General features: G+C 40.2%; 1 protein-coding gene across 1 annotated transcript in view; it reads left to right on the forward strand.

The window, feature by feature from the left end:
- The window catches only part of LRP5 (LDL receptor related protein 5), a 142,276-nt gene that overhangs the window by 39,013 nt on the left and 83,474 nt on the right, over window positions 1-19,789 (forward strand). Inside the window, exons 3-5 of the mRNA XM_069017089.1 lie at window positions 8,654-8,851; window positions 12,411-12,607; window positions 14,315-14,446. Coding sequence (XP_068873190.1) covers window positions 8,654-8,851; window positions 12,411-12,607; window positions 14,315-14,446 — 527 coding nt within the window. The remainder of the gene's footprint in view (window positions 1-8,653; window positions 8,852-12,410; window positions 12,608-14,314; window positions 14,447-19,789) is intronic.

Consider the following 19,789-nt stretch of genomic DNA (forward strand, 5'->3'; position numbering starts at 1 on the left):
AACTCAAAACATATTTCAATTTTTTTTTTTTAGTATAAAATTGAACATTAGTATAAGCTGAAATAAGAATTTTTCCACCTGCTGAAGGTGTTCTTAGGGTTTTGTTTGTTATTGAGTTTAAAATTGCAAGCATGCAAATGAACGTGCTTAGGTTGCGTGCCTTGACAAACTCGTGTCTGTAGTTGGAGTGTACTTTTCCCCAAACATTGAGTTAAAGCACATCAGCACAGTGAAACATAAAATGTGTTGGTTTGAGCTAAATGTTTAAGAGCAGCTGTGAGGTCTGTGGATAACAGAGCACCTGACTTGCACAGTTGGATTACTCTTGTTCAATACGTTTGCTGCACCCCTCTTCCATTAAGTCAGTACAATGTGTAGATACAATTTTTTGGACTGTCCTGATATATTGTAATGCAGTGTTCCTTATGGAGAGAGGAAGGAAATCTAGCTTTAACTTCAGGTAGGTGTAGTTAAGTCATGGTCACAAGCTGATGGAGAGTTCAGCAGTTCATTCTGCACTTTTTGATACGAGGATACCCTGAATTTTGAGTGTCTGCAGTGTGTCTTAAAATGGGTTGAATGTAGTGAGATTTGAACTGTTTTTCCCTTTCCTAAAATAACTCACATTTTGTGAAAGAAGAAGGGGACCTGGGGTCAATGGACTGAATATGAGGCAGCAATATGCCCTTGCTGTCAAGAAAGCCAATGGCACTCCTGGGCTTCATCAGGAGGAGTGCTGCCATCAGATCAAGAGCCTCCCTCTCTACTGAGTGCTGGTGAAACGACCTTTGAAGTGCTGTGCCCAACTCTGGGCTCCTCAGCACAAGAGAGATATGGACTTGCTGGTGTGAGCTGATCCAAGGGCCACAGAGATCATTAAGGGACCAGATCATCCATCATAGAAGGCAAGGCCAATTGAGTTGGGATTGTTCACCCTGGACAACAGAAGGCTCAGGGGATCTTGTCTGTGTGTCTGAAGGAGTAAGGATGGAGCTGGACTCTTCTCGGTGGTATCCAGGGAAAGGACTAGAGAGGCAACAAGCACAAACTGAAGCAGAGAAAATTCTGCTTAAATGAAAAAAAACCCCAACTTCTCTACTGTGAGGGTGATGAATCACAGGAACAGGTGGCCCAGAGAGGTTGTGGAGTCTCCAGCCTTAGAGATACTCAGAACCTGGCCGTGTGAGTTGTTTTTCTGTTTTCTGTAGCTTTTGCATACAAATGTGCTAGAATGTGCTTTTAGAGGGGAAAGTGCATAACCTGCAAAGCATGTGCAACACCCCCCAGTAACGTTGCAAGTGTCTCCTTACTGCTGCCCTCCTTTAGCAGGTGAATGTTTTTGGAACTCTTCTTGAGTCCTTTCCTCCAAGGATTTTTCAGCTTCACACTGTCTTGTAACCTGACTTTTTAAGGGGCTCTTGAAACTGTATTGAATGTGAGCTTGTTTAGCTTTGAGAGGTCACGAGAATGTTGTACTCCTTTTCCATATGGGTGAGCAGGGAAAGATGTGGGCTTTTCTTGCAAGCACTTCAATAATACTTGAGCATCCATTAGTTGACAGGCAGTTATGTCTTTCTTCTTTGTTCTCAGTTGCCAATAGTATACTATACTGTATGTCTGTAATATATATATTTTAAAATAATAAATTAGAATAAAATACATTGTAGGAAATCTGTAGTGGAGAAGGCTGGTTCTCAAGGGTTCTGTTTGCTTTGTACACATCTTTGAATACAATGTGATCAGTTGTAATGATTACCTGCTGTGGCATATTTTTGGGTTTGATGTAATGATTTTCTCGAGAACATCCAGGTCCCAAAATTCAGTGCTTGAAAAAAAGGGGGGAAAAAAGGTAATTTGGGTAAGTAATTTGCAGCTTAATGCTCTGCGAGATAGACATTCTTTTCTTCTGTAAACAGTTGGGGCTATTTAATTTCACAGTGGAGTTTTTGTAGCTTTAAAGGTGGGATGGGGGAAGTAAATTTTAAATGTGCAGGAATCTAAACTTCATAGCAATTTCCTGTAAACTCCTGTTTTGTGCCATGGGCTTGTATAAGTTTGAGAACGTTGTTGAAATTGGAGAGGTTTGAACTGATTTATATCATCTGTACAACTGGCCCCTTTTGTGTAAGCAGGTTATGTAAGGTTTGGCAACTGTACTGCATTTTGGGAGATGGAAAAAGTGTTTGGGCAGCATTGGCTGCTTTTTATTATGTCTGTGATACCTTCCAGCTCACATGGCTGATTGGCTGCTCTTGGAGGGCACAGCCCTGATTTCTAATCTTTGCAAAAATGATGACGAGAGACATGAAGCACCAGGAAATAAGAAATGACCTGCAGCTCTAAAACTGAGGGGAAATATGGTCTTCATCCTGGTTTTGCTTCTGCACCTGGAATTTTAAAAGGAGTTAAGCAGGGGAAAGAAAGCAAACCAACCAACCAACCAAAAAAAATCCCAAAACAAAACCCCAAAAACAAAGCCAACAAAAAACCCCACTGGGGTGCAGTTTGCCAACTTCAAAATCTGTTTATTTTTGAAAGGTGGTTTTCAGTCCTATTCTTCTGATAGACAGGAAACACCATTTAAGCCCTGATTCAATGTGGTAATTTATATGCCAAAACCCAGTGACTTGTTGACTGCAGTTGAATTGCATTTAATTAAGTTCTGACTAGAAAGCTTGGTAGTGAAGCTTGCAGCTGCTGTGCTTACATACAGAGCAGGAACTGAATTTTATGTGCTCTCTTGGGTCTGGTACTTCTGGCTACTGGACTGGATGGACTGATAGTGGCTGTGTGTTCAGAAGGAAGTGTACATTTACATCCTATCTTTGGTGGAGCTTTGGCTTTTGTTCTGCTTTGTTCCAGCCGGTTTCTTTGGTGTAGCAAGGTGCAGTTCAGTTTAGGGACAGAATTGGTGCAAGTGCTGTGAAATTATTATTTGATAGTCTCTTTTTCACCTTGCCCCTACTTCCTTTCTGCCTTGAAAGTCTGGAGTTAGGGTTAAAAACCAGTAATGGGGGAAGACACTTAAGCATCTCTGAAGAACTAAATCAAGTCACCCACAAGTTTGTCCAGGGTCTGCTTTTTGTTCAGAGCTTCTGTAGTGCTGCTTGGTTACATTATTTTAAAGAGTGTTGATTTGTGATAGCTGCTTAGCAATGAATTTTGCTCACAAGGGCTTTTTTTTTTTCTTTCATTAGCTCTTTAGGAAGTCATGTTTTCATTTTCTTTTACAGCCTCAGTGCTGTTAGACTTTTATTGACCTGTTGCAATGCAAGCAGGATATAAAACTCCTCAGATACCAGATCTCAGTCCTGAAATGTGATTGATCTAAGGTGTACAAAGATACTGGTTTTGATATTTTTAGTTTCTTACAATTGTTTTGGTGTGCCCTGGCTCAGGGATATTTAAAACTCTGTAATTTACATTTAAAAACACCACCACCACCAACAGAATCAACCAAACAAAATAACTACCCAAATGCTTGCCTTAGGATCTTCATTATCATTCAATGTGCATCATTTCAACAAGCTTCAAAAACTGGGAGGCATAATAGCACAGGTAGTACTAGCCTGAGATTCTTTGCTTAGTCTACTTATTTTTCTGAAATGTTATCTGGACTAAATACCCATTTTTTTTAAATGGTGAAATGAAAATGATAGGGATTGTTAATGTGTTGGGCAGCAGCAAAATAGGTTCTATTTGAAAAACAAAAAGCCCAGTCCTGAACTGTCATTTGTCCCAGAAACACTGATGATGTCTTGACTGTTTGAAAGTGCTTATTTTTTTGTTGAGGCCAATAAGAGATGTGGACTCTTGAGCATTCTTTAAAAAATAAATTTAGGAAAGCCCTTTTTTATTTCCATCTACAGAAATGATATGTCAGTTATCACTCCAGGTTCCTGAATTACACTTAATTTAAATCAGGATTAATCAAATCAGTTCCTTCATATAAACTGATAAACTGTTAAGACATGCAGACTGATTTCTTTCTCTGAGAAGCCACTTGGAGCTTTTTGCCATGTTCTCCCCCATCCTTAAAGCTCCAATCAAAAGTGTCTGTTTTTTGTGTAAGAGTTGATCCTGTATACTGGAGGCATTTGGAAGATGCCAGCTGTGAAGCATAATGGTTACGTCAGGACATTATTAAAATATTTAATTTCTCCATGTTTTTTTCCTGTGTTGATCTTTCTCTGATGAACCAGCTAGTGCAAGCAGATTTCAGAAATTTTGACAGGACACTAATATTTTTAACAAGATCCATGGGTTATTTCAAGGGTAGTTAGCCTTTGTTTTTCTCTTCATCACAAATCATATCAAGGAAGCTTTCCCCTTGCCCCAAAATTTTCTCTTGTTACTGTTCCAGTTAAGTTTGCAGTGCTGGTTTAGCTAAGCTTGTGCCATTCTTTCCATAATAACCACGGATGTTTCTTTTCTCTAGGATTTATAACTTGTGCAAAAAAATTTCTGTCTTCAGGTGACTCTGTGTTTCAGCCAGGACACTGTATTTTTAACTTGGTTTGAGCTAGCTTTGTCACTCAAAATAGAAGAGGACAAAAAAACCAGGAAGACTTGACACTGTGCATTCTTGAAAATCCCTCTCAGGCATTGCAGTTAAAACATGACATTTTATGACCTGTTACAATCTCATGTCCAGTGCTGTGTTGTGCCTTGTGCTGCCAAAAAAAATGTCAAAAGAGCCTAGATGTTAGGCTAGAGAAGGGTGGAAGAAGAGGGATGAGAAGGACTGCCCTAGCTAATTGCAGAGTCAAAGGTGAGAGACTGAGACTTGCCTAGGGGGAGTTGATGAGAAATGCCTCTTTCTCTGGGCAAGTTTCACAGGCGGCTTCAGCTGGCTGGTTGCTGCTGCCTGTATTTGCCTCCTCTGTTTAAGCACCACTGCTGGGGGAACATTGCTCAGGCAAATCATTTGCTAAGGTAACGGAAAGGTTTTGGGTTTTTTCATTTTGTTTCCTTGTAGAATGCTAACATCAGCACCAAGGGTGGGCACCAGAGAAGAAGTGCTGCATTTGGCAGTGGTATGGTTTTAAATGGGCTCACTTAGACCAGAGAAGAGCAGTCCTGCTGCAGGAGCAGCTGATCTCTTCGTACATTGATTTCCAGACTCCCCATTCATGGTCTTGATGTGCTGAGAGATCCCCAAACCAGAGCAAATTTCCTAGAATTCATGGCAATTCAGCACCTGCTGCCTGATGAAAAGATGGAAACCTCTTTGGAAAGGAGAGGGGGTTAAATGGGGGCAAAAATTGTATTTGCCTTTCCATGGCTTGACATGCACTCCCATGATGGACCACGGGGATTCTGTGGAGCACACAGAGGGAAGGAAACTTTTACCTCTTTAGGTGTTTGATTAATGCAGAGACTCAGTACACTCTGAAAAGTTCACTGAGAAGATCAGCTTTATGATACTTGCGAGGTGGCAGAGACACCCTGCAGTCAGGACAAGGTGGTGACAGGGTATGTTGCTTTAAAAAAGTCCAGCTGAGAGAGAAGTGCTTTGAAAGAAGGCTGCTGCATTTAGAGCGTTCTCCATGTTGTCTAAGTGCATCTTCATCCTGCTAACCCTTCATTTTTGGTGCAGTTACTTTGCTAATACCACATAGTGTTAAACCTTTGAATAATATTGAGCTTAGTGCCTGGTAATGAGCTGAAATGTAGAGATGTAATTTTCCTGTGACAAATTTGTGTGTGAATTTGAAAGTACTACTTTTGTACAGAAGTCTCTGTGAGGCCACGAGTAAATGCACATCATCTATGAAATTAAACAACAGTATTTTTTGGGAAAAGGGCTCTTTACCTGGAGCTCCTTTAATATCATAGAAAAGCCATGAGGGCCCTTTGGTTTACAAATTTATATTTTTTCCCCTTCATCTGAATGCATTGAGCTTCAGTGCAGGCTGCAATTTTAATGGAAGGCTCGAGGAGAGGAATTTTGTTCCATGATAATTTAGGGGATGTTTGTTCATCCTTTTAACCTGCTTTAAAGGTTTAATAGGACTTAGCTGGTTTTGTCTCCATTGTTTTTTCTTTTAGGTAACTTTCATGGGATTTTTCATTTTGGTCTAAGCTCCTTTTTAGTCTCCACTTATGCATTTCAATGGCCACATGATATGGCCCAAAGTCACTTCTAACAGCCATGTTTTTCTTCATTCAACAGTCCATCTTTTGTCTGTCTTTATTTGTGTAGAGTTGGATGCAGGTGGTGCAAGCTGGTGCAGATGAGCTGGATCAGAGAACTGATTTGACCTGACCAAAAATGAATATTTGGCCATATCAGTGTCGCAGTGTGATTCAGCAGCTGGTTGTGCAGACAGGTTTTTTTTTTTGCCTGCTTTTCTCTGTCTTTAGTTGTTTGTCAATAGCTGCTTCCCTACACAGTCTGAGTTGCCACAAATTACAGCCTGACTTGTTAAGGAAAACCAAAATGAGTGGCAATTTACATTCATAGGTTGTCCTGTGAACTGGGGCAGCTCTCAGCTACTGCTGCTGCTTCTTCAGGAGCAGTCAGTCTGTCCTGCTTGCTCGAGCTGAGGAAGCTTTGGGAAGGCATCTGGGGACATGATTCTGCCTCAGCCACTCTAATGTGAGCTGTCTCAGAAACCTGAGGGCTCACCTGCATGGAAGCTTTTTCATTTCAACTAGAAAACTTGTTTTACCCTCACACTCAGGTGTGTGTGTGTTGCGATACAAGTGAGCAATTTCTGTCTGTCTCTCTATCTCTATGGTTATCTATATTCCCCTCTTCAGTGGGGTAAACTGCTCATGATTATATATGCTGCTATGATCAGAATGGTCTAAGTAGGTGCTGCAACTGCCCTGGAACTGCCTCTGGGAACACAGGCCCCTGGAACAGCACTTTAGATCCGCCTAAATTGGGGTGTAGGATGTACCTGGAGATCAGAGCATTTTAAAGTTAAGTGTGTTGTGAGGGACACTTGCTGGGGATAACTGTAGAGTTGCCTGTTCCTCCTTGGCTGAAATGATAGTTCCAGCTGCAGGTAAAGCAGCTACAGAGCCTCTGCAGATTGTAGGAGGATCTTGGGCAGCGAAGGGAGACTGTCCTGCAGAGAAACATGACAGCAATTACAAATGTAGTCCCCACATCATCCCTGAAATGGACAGCATTCTCTTTCATAAAATAAAGCATGAAGCTTTTGTGTATGTGTGTTTTCACAGTCCACACTCATTTACTTCCTTTGTGGTTTCTACTGTGATTGCATAGTGAGTGCTGTCTTCTTCAGGGGAGCTGAGGGTCTGGGATAATCCAGGTTATGAAACATCTGGCTAAGCATTGTGCAAGACTGAATAGATGTCTCTTTACCATGCTTTTCTGGAGCTCCAGTGCTAGGAGGACTCAGCTTTGATGCAGCTCAGTGTGCTTGCCCAGCTGATGCCCATCTGATGCTCCTGTTGATCTAACACAGCTCAGGGAACCTGGGGAGGTGATGGGTCCAGTGCACAGATACCTGGTTTTCTTTGAGGTCTTACTCAGGGCAAAGGCTTCCTGACACAGACCCATGCCCCAAATGGCTGTGAAGGCACTGGGAAAACAGCATCATTTCTCTGACTGGCCTGGGGCAGCTGTGCTAGGAATTGGCTGTGTTGTGTTTGCATGTGGAACTTGCAAGCTGGGTATGTGATGCTGGACAATGTTTACCAGCTGTGGATTGGCTGTCCTCTTCCAACCAGACCATTTCTCTTGTAACTGTACAGTCTCAGCTTTTCATGCAGATGTTGTGTGATTTGCCACACTTTGACCTGCCTTACTCAGGGCAAAGGCTTCCTGACACAGACCCATGCCCCAAATGGCTGTGAAGGCACTGGGAAAACAGTATCATTTCTCTGACTGGCCTGGGGCAGCTGTGCTAGGAATTGGCTGTGTTGTGTTTGCATGTGGAACTTGCAAGCTGGGTATGTGATGCTGGACAATGTTTACCAGCTGTGGATTGGCTGTCCTCTTCCAACCAGACCATTTCTCTTGTAACTGTACAGTCTCAGCTTTTCATGCAGATGTTGTGTGATTTGCCACACTTTGACCTGGTCCTTTCCAATTGATGCATGCTGTTAATGTCTGTTCTGGCTACTTAAATTGCCTATAGGTGGAGTGACAGGGAAACTGGGACATGGATGAGAATGGGGAAACATATCCAAAAATTTAATGTCTTTCTAAATCTTCATGGAGTCATGATTTATTTACTGACAGAAGCAAATTTCAGGACACTGGATTTTATTCATTTTTTTCTCTCTAGATTTGCAAAAGGATGTTAAGCTGTGGCCATTGCCTGCTTGGATAGGTAATTAGTTGCTTCAGAATGTGATTTAGGATATCAACTTTAATAACTGGCCACACAAGGATGGTACTCAGTTGTAAATGCTTATGACAATCACATACTGCCCAGCATTGGAAAAGAATGGTAAATACATTATGCAGAGGCAAAACTTGTGAGGTGATTTAATGAAGGACTTCTTTTGTACCCTGTGGGCCTGGAGTTTGGCTTGCTTTAATAAGTATGCTAAAGTTTTGGGAGTAAACACTGGTGTCTGTACACTGCTGTATGTTTGTACCACTACAGGCTTTGCAAAGAGCTGCTATCCCGGCGTGTCTTGTGGCTTAATTTGTGTGTGTGTCTTTCAGATACATGTACTGGACTGACTGGGGTGAAACACCCCGAATAGAACGGGCAGGGATGGACAGCAGCATGCGGAAGATAATTGTTGATTCTGATATTTATTGGCCAAATGGACTCACGATAGATCTCGACGAGCAGAAACTTTACTGGGCTGATGCAAAACTGAGTTTCATTCATAGGGCAAATCTGGATGGTTCCTTTAGGTAAGTTTCCTTTTGTCTGTAATAAGGTGTAAGTTATTTCTCACTTTCTGTGTTCATTTTGAAATGAGACTTTTTTTTTTCCCAGTAGTCTAGAATAATGCAAATATCTTATGGGTGTTTTAAATGCAGCTCTTAACAGCCTTGCAAAAAACAGCCTCACATACTATAAAACTGGTTTTAAGACTATTTGTATCAGTATTTCACATAGACTATTCACAGCCTTCTTGTACAGCAGGATTTTTCATTTTTAGGCTCTTACTTTTCTTGAAAATAGTTGGAGATGCTTATTTTTGACCCTAGGCACTATAACATTTAACTAGCGATTGGGATTTTACAGTATTGTTAATATTTTTTTTACCAACAGGAAATACACATTGGAAGACACTTGTCCGTGGCCCCATCCAAAGATGTCCTTTATGTCATGCCTATTAATTAACCAAGTTCAGGTTGATTCAGACAACAGGCAGTTAGGAAGCAGATTTTCCTAAAGCTTGCTGGAAAGCACAGTATGGAAATTCTGTTTAGTGGCTCCTTTCCAAATGTGCTGTTGAGTTTTGGCTTTTGTAGACATGGAGAAATGACACTTCAGGCAGGGCAGACAGGCATTTGAGATTGGATCTTCAATTCTGTGCAGTGTTCAATGGGAAGGCTGTGTTGGTCCTGAAGGGTGAGTATCATATGCAGTAGAATGTCCTGCCAGAGTAATCTCTGCCTTGGTGTCTGGCTTTGGTCTTCAGGTAGTTTTAAATGACATTTTCATTTTCATGATTTCATAACATTTTAAATGCCTATGTCAATAAAATTGTTTTGCCTTGGTGAAAAGTTGGAGGAGTTCTGTGGAATAGAATAATATGCCTTCCCAAAAAAAACCCCCCATTTTCCATAGTGTTTTCCAATTTTTCTTTTTTTTGCTGAGAAGCACTCTATGCCTGATTTTCACAGTCATAAAAGAGCATTAGCAATATTGACATGCTTTATAAAACACCCTGAAGTTCCTTTGAGAGCACTGTGTAAGAGCTGGATAATGGGGGCATTGTAGTAAGTGACAAGTAGTGACTGACAGTCCAAAGTGTCGACAAGGGAAAAGGCCTTTGCAGAAGGCAGTGGCAGCTCAAAGTCTGGCTGCAGGTTTGTAGACAGAAAGAAAGATTTTCATATAATACAACAGGAATATGTTTGTCTGATCTGGGGATGAGTGGCACAGGGTGAGATTTCCAGGTTGTTTCTGCAGTTTTCATGCACATACTAGTTGTGTAGGCTTTACTTACACGTGTGTGTAAACCTTGAGGTTATAATGGGCAAGTAAAATCTGTTCTGCTCATTTTAAGGTAGAGAAGGGCCACCTGAAAGGGAGCAAGCCTTTGAATACACTAATTCCAGCAATCTGTCAAATTACTCTGTGATAGATCAATGCCCCACCTCCCAAACAGATTTCTGTTGAACCATAAATCAAACAGTGTTTTAGGAAAAAATAATGTATTTTGCATTAAGAAAAAATTGGCTCACTCTTGCATATTTTACTCAGCTGCTAGAGCGTGTAAATGCATGCTTGAGGTCAGAATATTCCTGTACAATGTACATTCTGGAAGTTTCTGATGTCTATAACTGCACATGAACTTTCAGGTATTGTCCAATGTAATAACTCCTGAAGTGTTAAGTATATTCATAAAATGCCATGAAGATTGATCTTAATCATAATTCCTTTTAAATGAACTTTTTATTTATTCCCTTTTCCATTCCCCTGATCAGTGTTGAAACAGAAGTCTGTGAAGTTGGGACTCCTAGATTCTGGTGTCAAGGTGGACCTTCAGTAAGAGTTCAGACTAGATGGTAACTTCAGAAGTTGCTTCTGCTCCTTAAACATGGAGCAAACAAGTTTCACTCATATATGACAATAAAGAAATCTGTGATGTTTCAAATGCTTCCACCTTTCCCATCCCAGAATCCATTCAGGATTACCTCAAAATTCAAATAAAAAGGAAATTTGCGTTTTGTGTGGTGGATTAATGGTACTGAAGCAATCTGCCTCTTAGCAAGCTTCAATTTGCAACCACATTTTCTGGAACTATTTCAAGGGATGTAATTACAGGAGAAAGGGAGACTTGATATCTAAGAATGATGGAAATAGGGGCAATACATAGTGGAAAACAGCTGTTATGATATTAGGACACAGCCACTGCTGTTATTAGTTAAGGAGAAAGAGCAGTGGTGAGAGTGGAAAGAGAAAGTGAAATTAGTATTTGTACTTATTCTGTTGTGTTTTATGGTAAGAGAAGTAGTGGTAATTAGAAAGACAGAATTTTTAGAACAATTTCAATTTTATCTCTGGAAGAGAAAGATTATTAATCATTTTGTTTTCTCATGTATATGCCAGCACTCATTTGCATGTGTCAGTCTGTTTTAAACTTGTCCACGTCTGAATATATATCAAGAATTTTGGGGGTACTTATTCCCCCCCACCCTGGAAAATGCAAATAAGTACCTATGCTGCTCAAAATGAAAGAGAATTCTTTCCCCGCCAAATTTTAACTGTTTTTTGTTTTTCCTTGAATATCTTGAGTGGGGAAAAAAAAAAGAAAAAAAGAAGAATGCAGATTGAATATAGGTATAAGAAAATTAAATTCCTCCTTTTCCTTCAGGATGGCACTGAGACTTCAGCTATCTCAAAGTTGTATGATGAAAAATTTTGAGTAATGGTTTGCTGTGTCATAATGCTGATTTGAAAGGTGTGTGCATACCTTTGTGTATACTTAAAATGCATGAATTTTGTGGAAACTGAGTACCTAGTGTTTTGACTGAGGAATTGTCAGACATCTTTCCTCCGACTTAATAAATATCTTCAAAACTACTGAATCTAAATTATATACATTTATTGCAACAGGTATAAATTTTGGGATCCTGTGAAAACGTGTTTGAAGTGTCACATGTTTTGTGGCTTTCAGTTCAGCTAATTCTTGGAAGTGTGGCTATATGTCATTGAAAAAAACATCTGAAATGTTTCTGATTTGTGTTAATTATAAATATTTAGTTTTAGGAAAAGTATAACTGACCTTTGCTCTACATTAAAAATTAATCTGAAAAATATTTGTTTCTGCTGCAGACAAAGTTAAGAGGGGTTGTTTAATGAGACTCATAGGTCATTTCTTCTTTTTTCTGCTAGAAGAATGAGTGCAACTGAAGCTCTGGGCAAAGATGTCATATAATACTTTAATCACAGGAGGACTCTTTGGACCTAAGTTTCCTTGAAAACTCACTTGTGTTTGAGTATTTGCACAGCTCCTGAAGTTAAGGAACTTCAGGGGTCAGTGTAGAACCTGAATCAGATACTTTGATGCTCTGAGACCCAATATATTTGTGTCCTTATGCTATGAAGGGGTAATACTTTTTTTTTACGTTTTTCAGTCTGATTGTCACTTTTATCAGCAGGTGAATCTCTTGGTCCCATGAATTTGTTGAAAGATGACAGTTCCTCTATGAGTTTTTACAAAGCCAGGTTTTTTAATGTGTGGTAACAAGTGGAAGCAATCCGTTTTTAATCCTTACTCTTTCTTCCAAAAAGGCAAAAAGTTGTTGAAGGTAGCCTTACTCATCCCTTTGCTCTGACATTGTCTGGGGACACTCTGTACTGGACGGACTGGCAGACGCGCTCCATCCACGCCTGTAACAAAAGGACGGGAGAGAAAAGGAGAGAGATCTTGTCTGCCCTGTACTCGCCCATGGACATCCAGGTCCTGAGTCCGGACCGGCAGCCGTACTGTATGTCCTGCTTTCCCTCAAACCCTCTGCATGACTGCTACTTAATCTGTCAGGGAAAACCTTAGTCAGAAAAATGAGTCGTGTGCAGTTTCAAGGTTTTGCATGCTTGTCAAGGGATTGGTTGCTAAAGGTAGAAGTGCTTGAATCCTGTACCTTCTTTTGAATATTCCTGCCTGAATTGGTGTAAGCTCACTCACTGTCCCATTTGGTAGCAAAATCCAAAATCCAGTGCAGTACTTCAGTGAGTTCTTTTGGTTTGGAATATTTGAACAAGAATGCTACCAACTCACCTGACATCTTTTTAATGCCATTACTTTAAAGACAATTGTAAGAAAGGCTTATGATAACCTTTTTTAAAATAAGTAGAATTGCCATGAAATATATAATGTTCATGTTGTACTTGTAAGTGCAATTTTTGCAGTCCAGACTTGATCATGGTTATCTCCAATATGTATCAAATCATTTGTGAATATCTTAGTATGGAAGGGATTTAGTTTTGAGCTTTTATATGAACGTACATGTGCCTCTATTTTTCTTTATATCCTATGCTGCTGCATCAAAGGAAGGCACATGTAGAGTATTCAGAATCAAGTAGAGCTGCATATATTTTGTATGTGCATGTGATTCCATGTGGCAGTTGGTCCAGGTCTTGGGGTTTTTTAGGATTGTGAGAATGGGACTTAAAAGCAGTGTTGTAGAAATGTATATAATTGAGTAGCTCTGGGAAGAATCAACTCGTGTCTAGAGGAAATACTCTTGCTGTTTGGACTGGCTTCTTTATTTATGCCAACTGTAAAATCTGCTTCCCTAAAGATAACATTTGTTATTCCAATGAAGTTTATAAGAGGTGAGTAAACAGGCCTGAAAGTAAGCAACAGGAGTTTGGAGATCATCTTGGGGATGGAACATGTGCAAGTTTTCACTGAGGTTGCTGGGTATGCACAGCACCCTGGTCTATCTCACAGCTCCAGATAAGAGTTTGTCTGTGCTGAATTCCTGTCATTGCTTTTAGCTCCAGGAATGTCCCAGCCTTGGGTCACAGTATTTCTGAGTCAGTCACAAAGAAAATACAGCACATAGGAAAAGAGCATATGCTGAAAATAGCTCAGATGCCATTGACTTCATTAGGATCAGGCTTGGATTCCTTCCTCACCATTTTTTTTTTTGCTCTGTGTCAGTGGAAGTAATATGTCAAATTATCCAGACATTTTGTGCTTTCATATGAAAGTAGTTCAGGTGATGATTCAAACTATAGTTTTGCAGAAATCTTGCAAAAGTTGCAAATATTTTTTATAAGTGGCAATATTTATCCATAATTACTTATTAATACGGTTTTATGTCTTGCTGCCATTTTTTTCCCATCTAAAGGAGAAAGGAGTGTTCAGTTGTCCTATGTCCATCCCTGTCCTGTACATGCAACACTACTGTAATGGAGGAATTGTACAAATTGTTATGTTTTCTTTTCTTTCATAGAACTGGTTGTCCCATCAGTTGCGTACATCTCAATTTAGGTGCCCCTAGAGTTAGATACTGGGGGGGGGGGGGGGGGGGAGGGAATGGAATCAAGCATTTTATATTGTGATTCCTCTGTCTTTTAGCACTAAAGCTTATGCCAGTCATTTGGGAACTATAATTTCTTCCTCATGGAGAAAACAGGGCTTTAGGGCTTCTAGAAAAAATAGAATAAATCTCTTTTGTTTCTTGAAGTTCACACTCCATGTGAAGAAAACAATGGTGGTTGCTCCCATCTGTGCCTGCTGTCTCCAAGGGACCCCTTCTACAGCTGTGCCTGTCCCACTGGTGTGCAGCTGGAAGATGATGGCAGGACGTGCAAAGCAGGTAGGAACTTGGCTTTTCTCTACAGTCACAGTGTTGGCGTCATTTGGGTTCACTGCTTCAGAGCTGATCCTTGAAGAAGTGAGTGGAGAGGAGCTGCCTGATACTCTGAAATGTCATTTTGCATCCAAACCTCCCATCAAGCTACCAAAGAGGGTGATTTTTATGAACTAAAGTAATCCATTGTAGTAGAAATGGGAGAATTTTGTCTGTATTTAGTGTTGCCAGTTCCCTGTAGGAATGAAGTAGTAGTATGTGGAACCCATTGCTGAAGGATTTTATTAAAAGTAACTCAACGTAGGACATCTTTCCGTTTGGACAGTGGCCAAACTTCTCCTCCCTCCCATTCATTGTGCAGAAGAGGTCAAGGATAAAGTAGTGGTGGCTGAGTTGTTGAGATAACTGAGAAAATACTGTTCTAGGTGAGTTGTCTGTGTCCCTGGGCAGTAGGAGAGGGTTGTGTATCACCAATAAAAAGCTGTTTAGGGAATAATAGCTAGAGTATATGCTGTAATTAGAAAGTGTAACTAGATGCATGTTTTGTATCCACAGGTTGAATGAGCCTTGTGGTGTCCTTTGAAAGCTCGGTTTTTCCATTGACTGGGAAGTCTCTTTTAAAGACGCTTCTTACAAAAGCAGGCAGCTAACACTAGTATGGTGGTAGAACACTAGGAGGCAAGGATTTGGAGAGTGTTCTGCTGACTCTGCTGCCTATCTCCAGTGCATTTTCGAGTCTAGTCAAATAGTATAATCATTTTCTGATGTGGCTTGATTCCTCTGGGTACTAGAGCAAGCGTAAGGGATGCCTTTCATTTATGAAATAGAAGCACAATTTAAACACTGAATCTCCAGGGTTTAAGGGCCGGCTTTATTAGCTCATCCTGCTGTAATTGAAAGGCTTATAAGGTAGTTTTGCAGCTGCTGAGAGACTTTTCCTTTTCCTCCTTTCAGCTTTGGAAAGCTTCCCTTTCACAGCTTTTAAAAAAACCTCTCTGAATGCTTGGGACAACCTTTTTAGACGTTCATATTGACCTCATGTTTCTGCCAGTGGGAATGAAGGTCAGCCTGCTTTTGGCATTTTGGCAGATAGCACAAGCAGGAGCAACTGCTTATACTGTGCTTTCACCTTTCCATTGTCAGGCCAGACAATCTGCCAAGGGTTTTCTGTCAAAGGAGGGCAGAAAAGTGGGATGAGAACAGGAAATCTGGTTTTGCATAAGAATGTGGCTTTTTGCTTCAGTTTTATGGATTATTTCTTTCCCAAGCTCCACATCTTTTGTTGCCCTGTCTGCCTTATGCCAACATCCATGTGCTTCTCTTTCCCATCTTACTATTAACTCCTTGGTTGCAAGGAACTGACTTTTTGTTCTCCACACGAGCCCTTTGTAGTGATGTTGTAGCGGGATTCAAGGGTGTTGACCACCTCTTCATTTTGTTCCCTGTTGGCTTGGGCAGAGGTGCAAAAGTACAGAGTGACTTGGGCATATGAGCTTCTTTGCCTTCAGGCTGTTAAATGAATTACACAAAAGCTGCTGCGGGTTTGTCTGCAGAAGTAAAAAGCATTCTGTTCTTAAAATCCCTGTCCACGTGGGGAGTTTACTGGTGCAAATATAACTGTATAATGTTATTGTATATATCTGTTGGAAAGAATTCTTGAGCAGGAAAGCTGTGGGGCTCTTAGGTGACTTCAGCTCTCTTGAATATTGAAGAATACATACATTGGTTATGTTCGGGTGAGAGCACTCCATAGCTCTTCTCAAGTGGTAAAGGGCCTAGGTAATTAACAAAAAATATGAATTCAAGGACAGGCTGTGCCAGTATTTGCCTTGCTGAGTTACATCTGTGGGTAATGAAACTCTGGAATTTTATACTTTGACTAAACTAACTGTTGATATGCTGGAACCCTAAGTATTGTGCCTGTTTAAAAACAATAGCTCGTTTTCCTGTGGTTTTAGCTTTTGGTGTTGATTCATTCTTGCTTTCTCTCTGATTCTAAAGACTTGCCCTGAATAAAAAAAAAAAAATAGCTTTACAGTAAATATCCATCACTAATAATGGATATCAGATGGATAGCAACTGGCATCAAGTATATGTTCTTCTCTGGGAATGTGTACTTGTTTTGTGAAGGTAAATGTATTGTTTTGCAGACCCATGGTGCTAAGTCTGTTTTCCTCTATTGGCTTGAAAATGTTCTGCACTTCCTTGAAGTTCCCATATCAACAAGCAAAGGGGTTATAAGTTTGGAAAGTAAGTCAGCTGCTCCTGACCATGTACTCTTAACAAAGTGAACATTCAAGCTCTGGTCTTTGAAATTAGGAGGTTGCACTGGACCACTGGTGTCTTGTTGCATGTGTCAAATACATGATTTTAGAGAGATATCTGAACCTAATCTTGCTGGCACAGAAGGTAACGAAATCACAGTTTGTAAAGCCCATCAGAGTCTGATGATTCTAATTGTGCCTGTGGAGAGTGGCCTACTCGGTAGCAACTGGTAACACCTCGTATGTAACTTTGAAGAATAACCGACTAGTGAAATTTCATGTCTCTAAATGGATCTTCAATTCTTAGACCAGGTAGTTTTCTTGATTTGTGTTTTGTTTGGGTTTTTTCTTTGTTTGTTTTGTTTGTTTGTTTGAAAGCCTTTCCTAAGCTGAATTGAGGAATTGCATGAATATTTGAGAAAGGAACCAAACTTTGGTTGCAGTCACTTAGAAGGAATGTATAATTCTACCAGCAAATAGGCCAGTTGAAAGCAGAGCAAAAGGGTGGAAGTTTCACAAGCTTGGGGACCTTCTTATAGCAATTTTGCTGATTTAGGACTATCCTGAAGTTTTTCTTTCTTTCTTTCTTTCATTGTTAAAGGTTCACATTTATTTTCTTTGTGAACAGAATGATTTTGATTCATGAATCTTCTGTTCATGCGCAATGTCTCCTTTCAAGAAGCTGTTCCTTCTCCTTCTGTCCTGGGGTTCCTGTCCTAGGATTTAGTGAGTTCTGTTGTTGGGCCAGGAGTAGTTTGAAGTGTTGTGAGAAAGACAGATGTATTAATGGCTACTGTCTCATCTCCAACAGTAAATTATTTGCTCCATTTTTACCTTGCAGGGTAGAGTCTTCAAGTGATATGTGTCCCCTCTTATAAGCAGATTCACCTTCCTCATTCTTGCTTTCCACAGTGTGCAGTGAATGACATGAATTTATCTGTTTCTCGCTCCAGCTCTGGTGCAACTTTGGTATAATTTGTACTACTTGAAGTGAATGTTTCCAGATGAAATGGAGCTGGATCTTTGCACCCTGTTCTGCTTTCGTGGAGCAGGTTTGTTTTGCTTTGCTGGGCAAAGCTGCAGTCTCAAAATATTGGATGACTCTCCCTGCTTTTTCCTTCCTTCTGTGACTTGACCATGTGGTTCAGTTTAATCACATTCAGGCAGCTCTAGATGTTTTTTTGTGTATCTTGCCAGCTAACTGTGATTAAACCCTGATCCCAGGCTCTTGTACAGCAGCTATGTGTCTACATCCTTCCAAGACTGAGCTGGTTTTTGTAAACAGCATTCAGCAACATGTTTCTCTTATGTTTCTGGAACATATATAATTTCTTTCTGCTGCATTCAGTGTTGCTGGCATACAGCTATCACTGCAGGCCTTCTAAAGGAATGTTAAAAGCCTAATCTTTTTTCTAAGTGGATATATTTCCTGTAAGCAGTTGCTCTGACTTCCTAAATTCCCTCTGCCTGTCTGTGTTGCCTTCCCAAAGGTTCTTATTGTCATTGCACATAATTTTCTGATATCACAGTATAAAGTTAGTCAATTGTATATGAACTAAAATTAATTGGATAGCATTTTAGAACCTATTATCCAGGGCTGATGCCTGCAAAATATTTTTAATATTCAGTACCTTGCTCTCCCAAGTCTCTACTAGCTTGGCTCTATGGCTGTGCAGCTGTAATAAGTAGGATAAACTGGGACTTCAGCTAATGTTCTTTTTTATTCTATATTTTTAACTTCAGCAAGGACACTCAGAGCTACACAATATCAGAACTAGTCCAGATCCATGCAGCTTCTGGAACCTGGGTACCCCTAGTTTTAAAATAAATATTTTTCAGGATTTTGTTTTGCTTCTCATTAAATGTGTAGTGCTTGCTGCAGTATATAGATAAAATATTTCAGTAAATGCTACAGAATTTTACTTTACTCATTATGCAAATTCATTGCAGCAATTTCATATGGCCTGGATATCATTAACTCTTGATCCATTTTACATATCTAAATTCCTCTCTAACCAAATTTAGGTCTCTACTAAGAGGAACCTTTTTTTACTTGCTTCCACATAGAAACACAAACCAAAACAAGCCAAGCCTTTCTGTAACACTGGAATCTCTTGGAGATTTAATTCTACTCTGATTTATTGTCTTTCCATTTGTGTTGGGAAAGGTCATGATTCTGTTCCCTTTCTTGTGTTTGAAAGCAATGTGAGAGACCTCTTGGTAAAAAAGCATAAGGGTGATTGAGGTCTAGATGTATTTGCATGCCATGCAAGGAGTATATGACAAATGTGACATCCAAGTTTGCCATAGTTTTGGAGAAATGCTTCTGATGTTTTAAAGCTTGCACAAAGGAGGGATGCCTGGAAGTAAGGGCAGTACCAACTAAAGTAGGTTCCTTTAATACACTAGGCATTGGCTCAGTACAGATCTAAGCCAGGAGGTGTCTGGACACTGTTCTTGGTCATAGGGTTTAGTTTTAGGTGGTCCTGCAAAGAACGGGGAGTTGGCCTCAATAGTCCTTTACGATTTGAGATATTCTATGATTCTAAGTAGACCGAGTAAAACTGTCTCCAGGAAGGTCTATAAAAACATAAATGATCCTCTGCTATAGCAGAAGACAAAGAATTTGGCTGCAAAAGCAACCATATTGTAATGGTACTTTAGCTGCTGCTTACCCTGGTATTATTACTGAACTCAGAAAAAGTAAATGCCCATGTACTGTGGACAGATTTGTGAGCTGATGTTATCTGTGCCATGCTTGGTAATGGATTGCTCCTAGAAGGGGTCTCTTCCTAAGGCTGTGCAAAAAATATGTTAAGGATAAATATCCAAGATTGCATTGACTCCTGCTAGTGACTTGTCTTAATGCTGAGGTACCTGGCAGGTTTGACAGTGAGACAGGTACTTGAATTCACAATTATCTTGGTGGCTTCTTTACCACAGCAAATCTACCCTTACAGAAAAGAGGGTTTACACTGCTTGAGATGTGGAAATTAAACTCCTGCTGTGCATCAGCATGAGTGTTCCTTAAAGCCAGCATGTGAACTGCTGCTGTATATTGAGCTTTAAGCATAACATGACTGAA

This window comes from Aphelocoma coerulescens, chromosome 5 (assembly GCF_041296385.1).
Source record: "Aphelocoma coerulescens isolate FSJ_1873_10779 chromosome 5, UR_Acoe_1.0, whole genome shotgun sequence".
NCBI classification, from domain to species: Eukaryota; Metazoa; Chordata; class Aves; order Passeriformes; family Corvidae; genus Aphelocoma; species Aphelocoma coerulescens.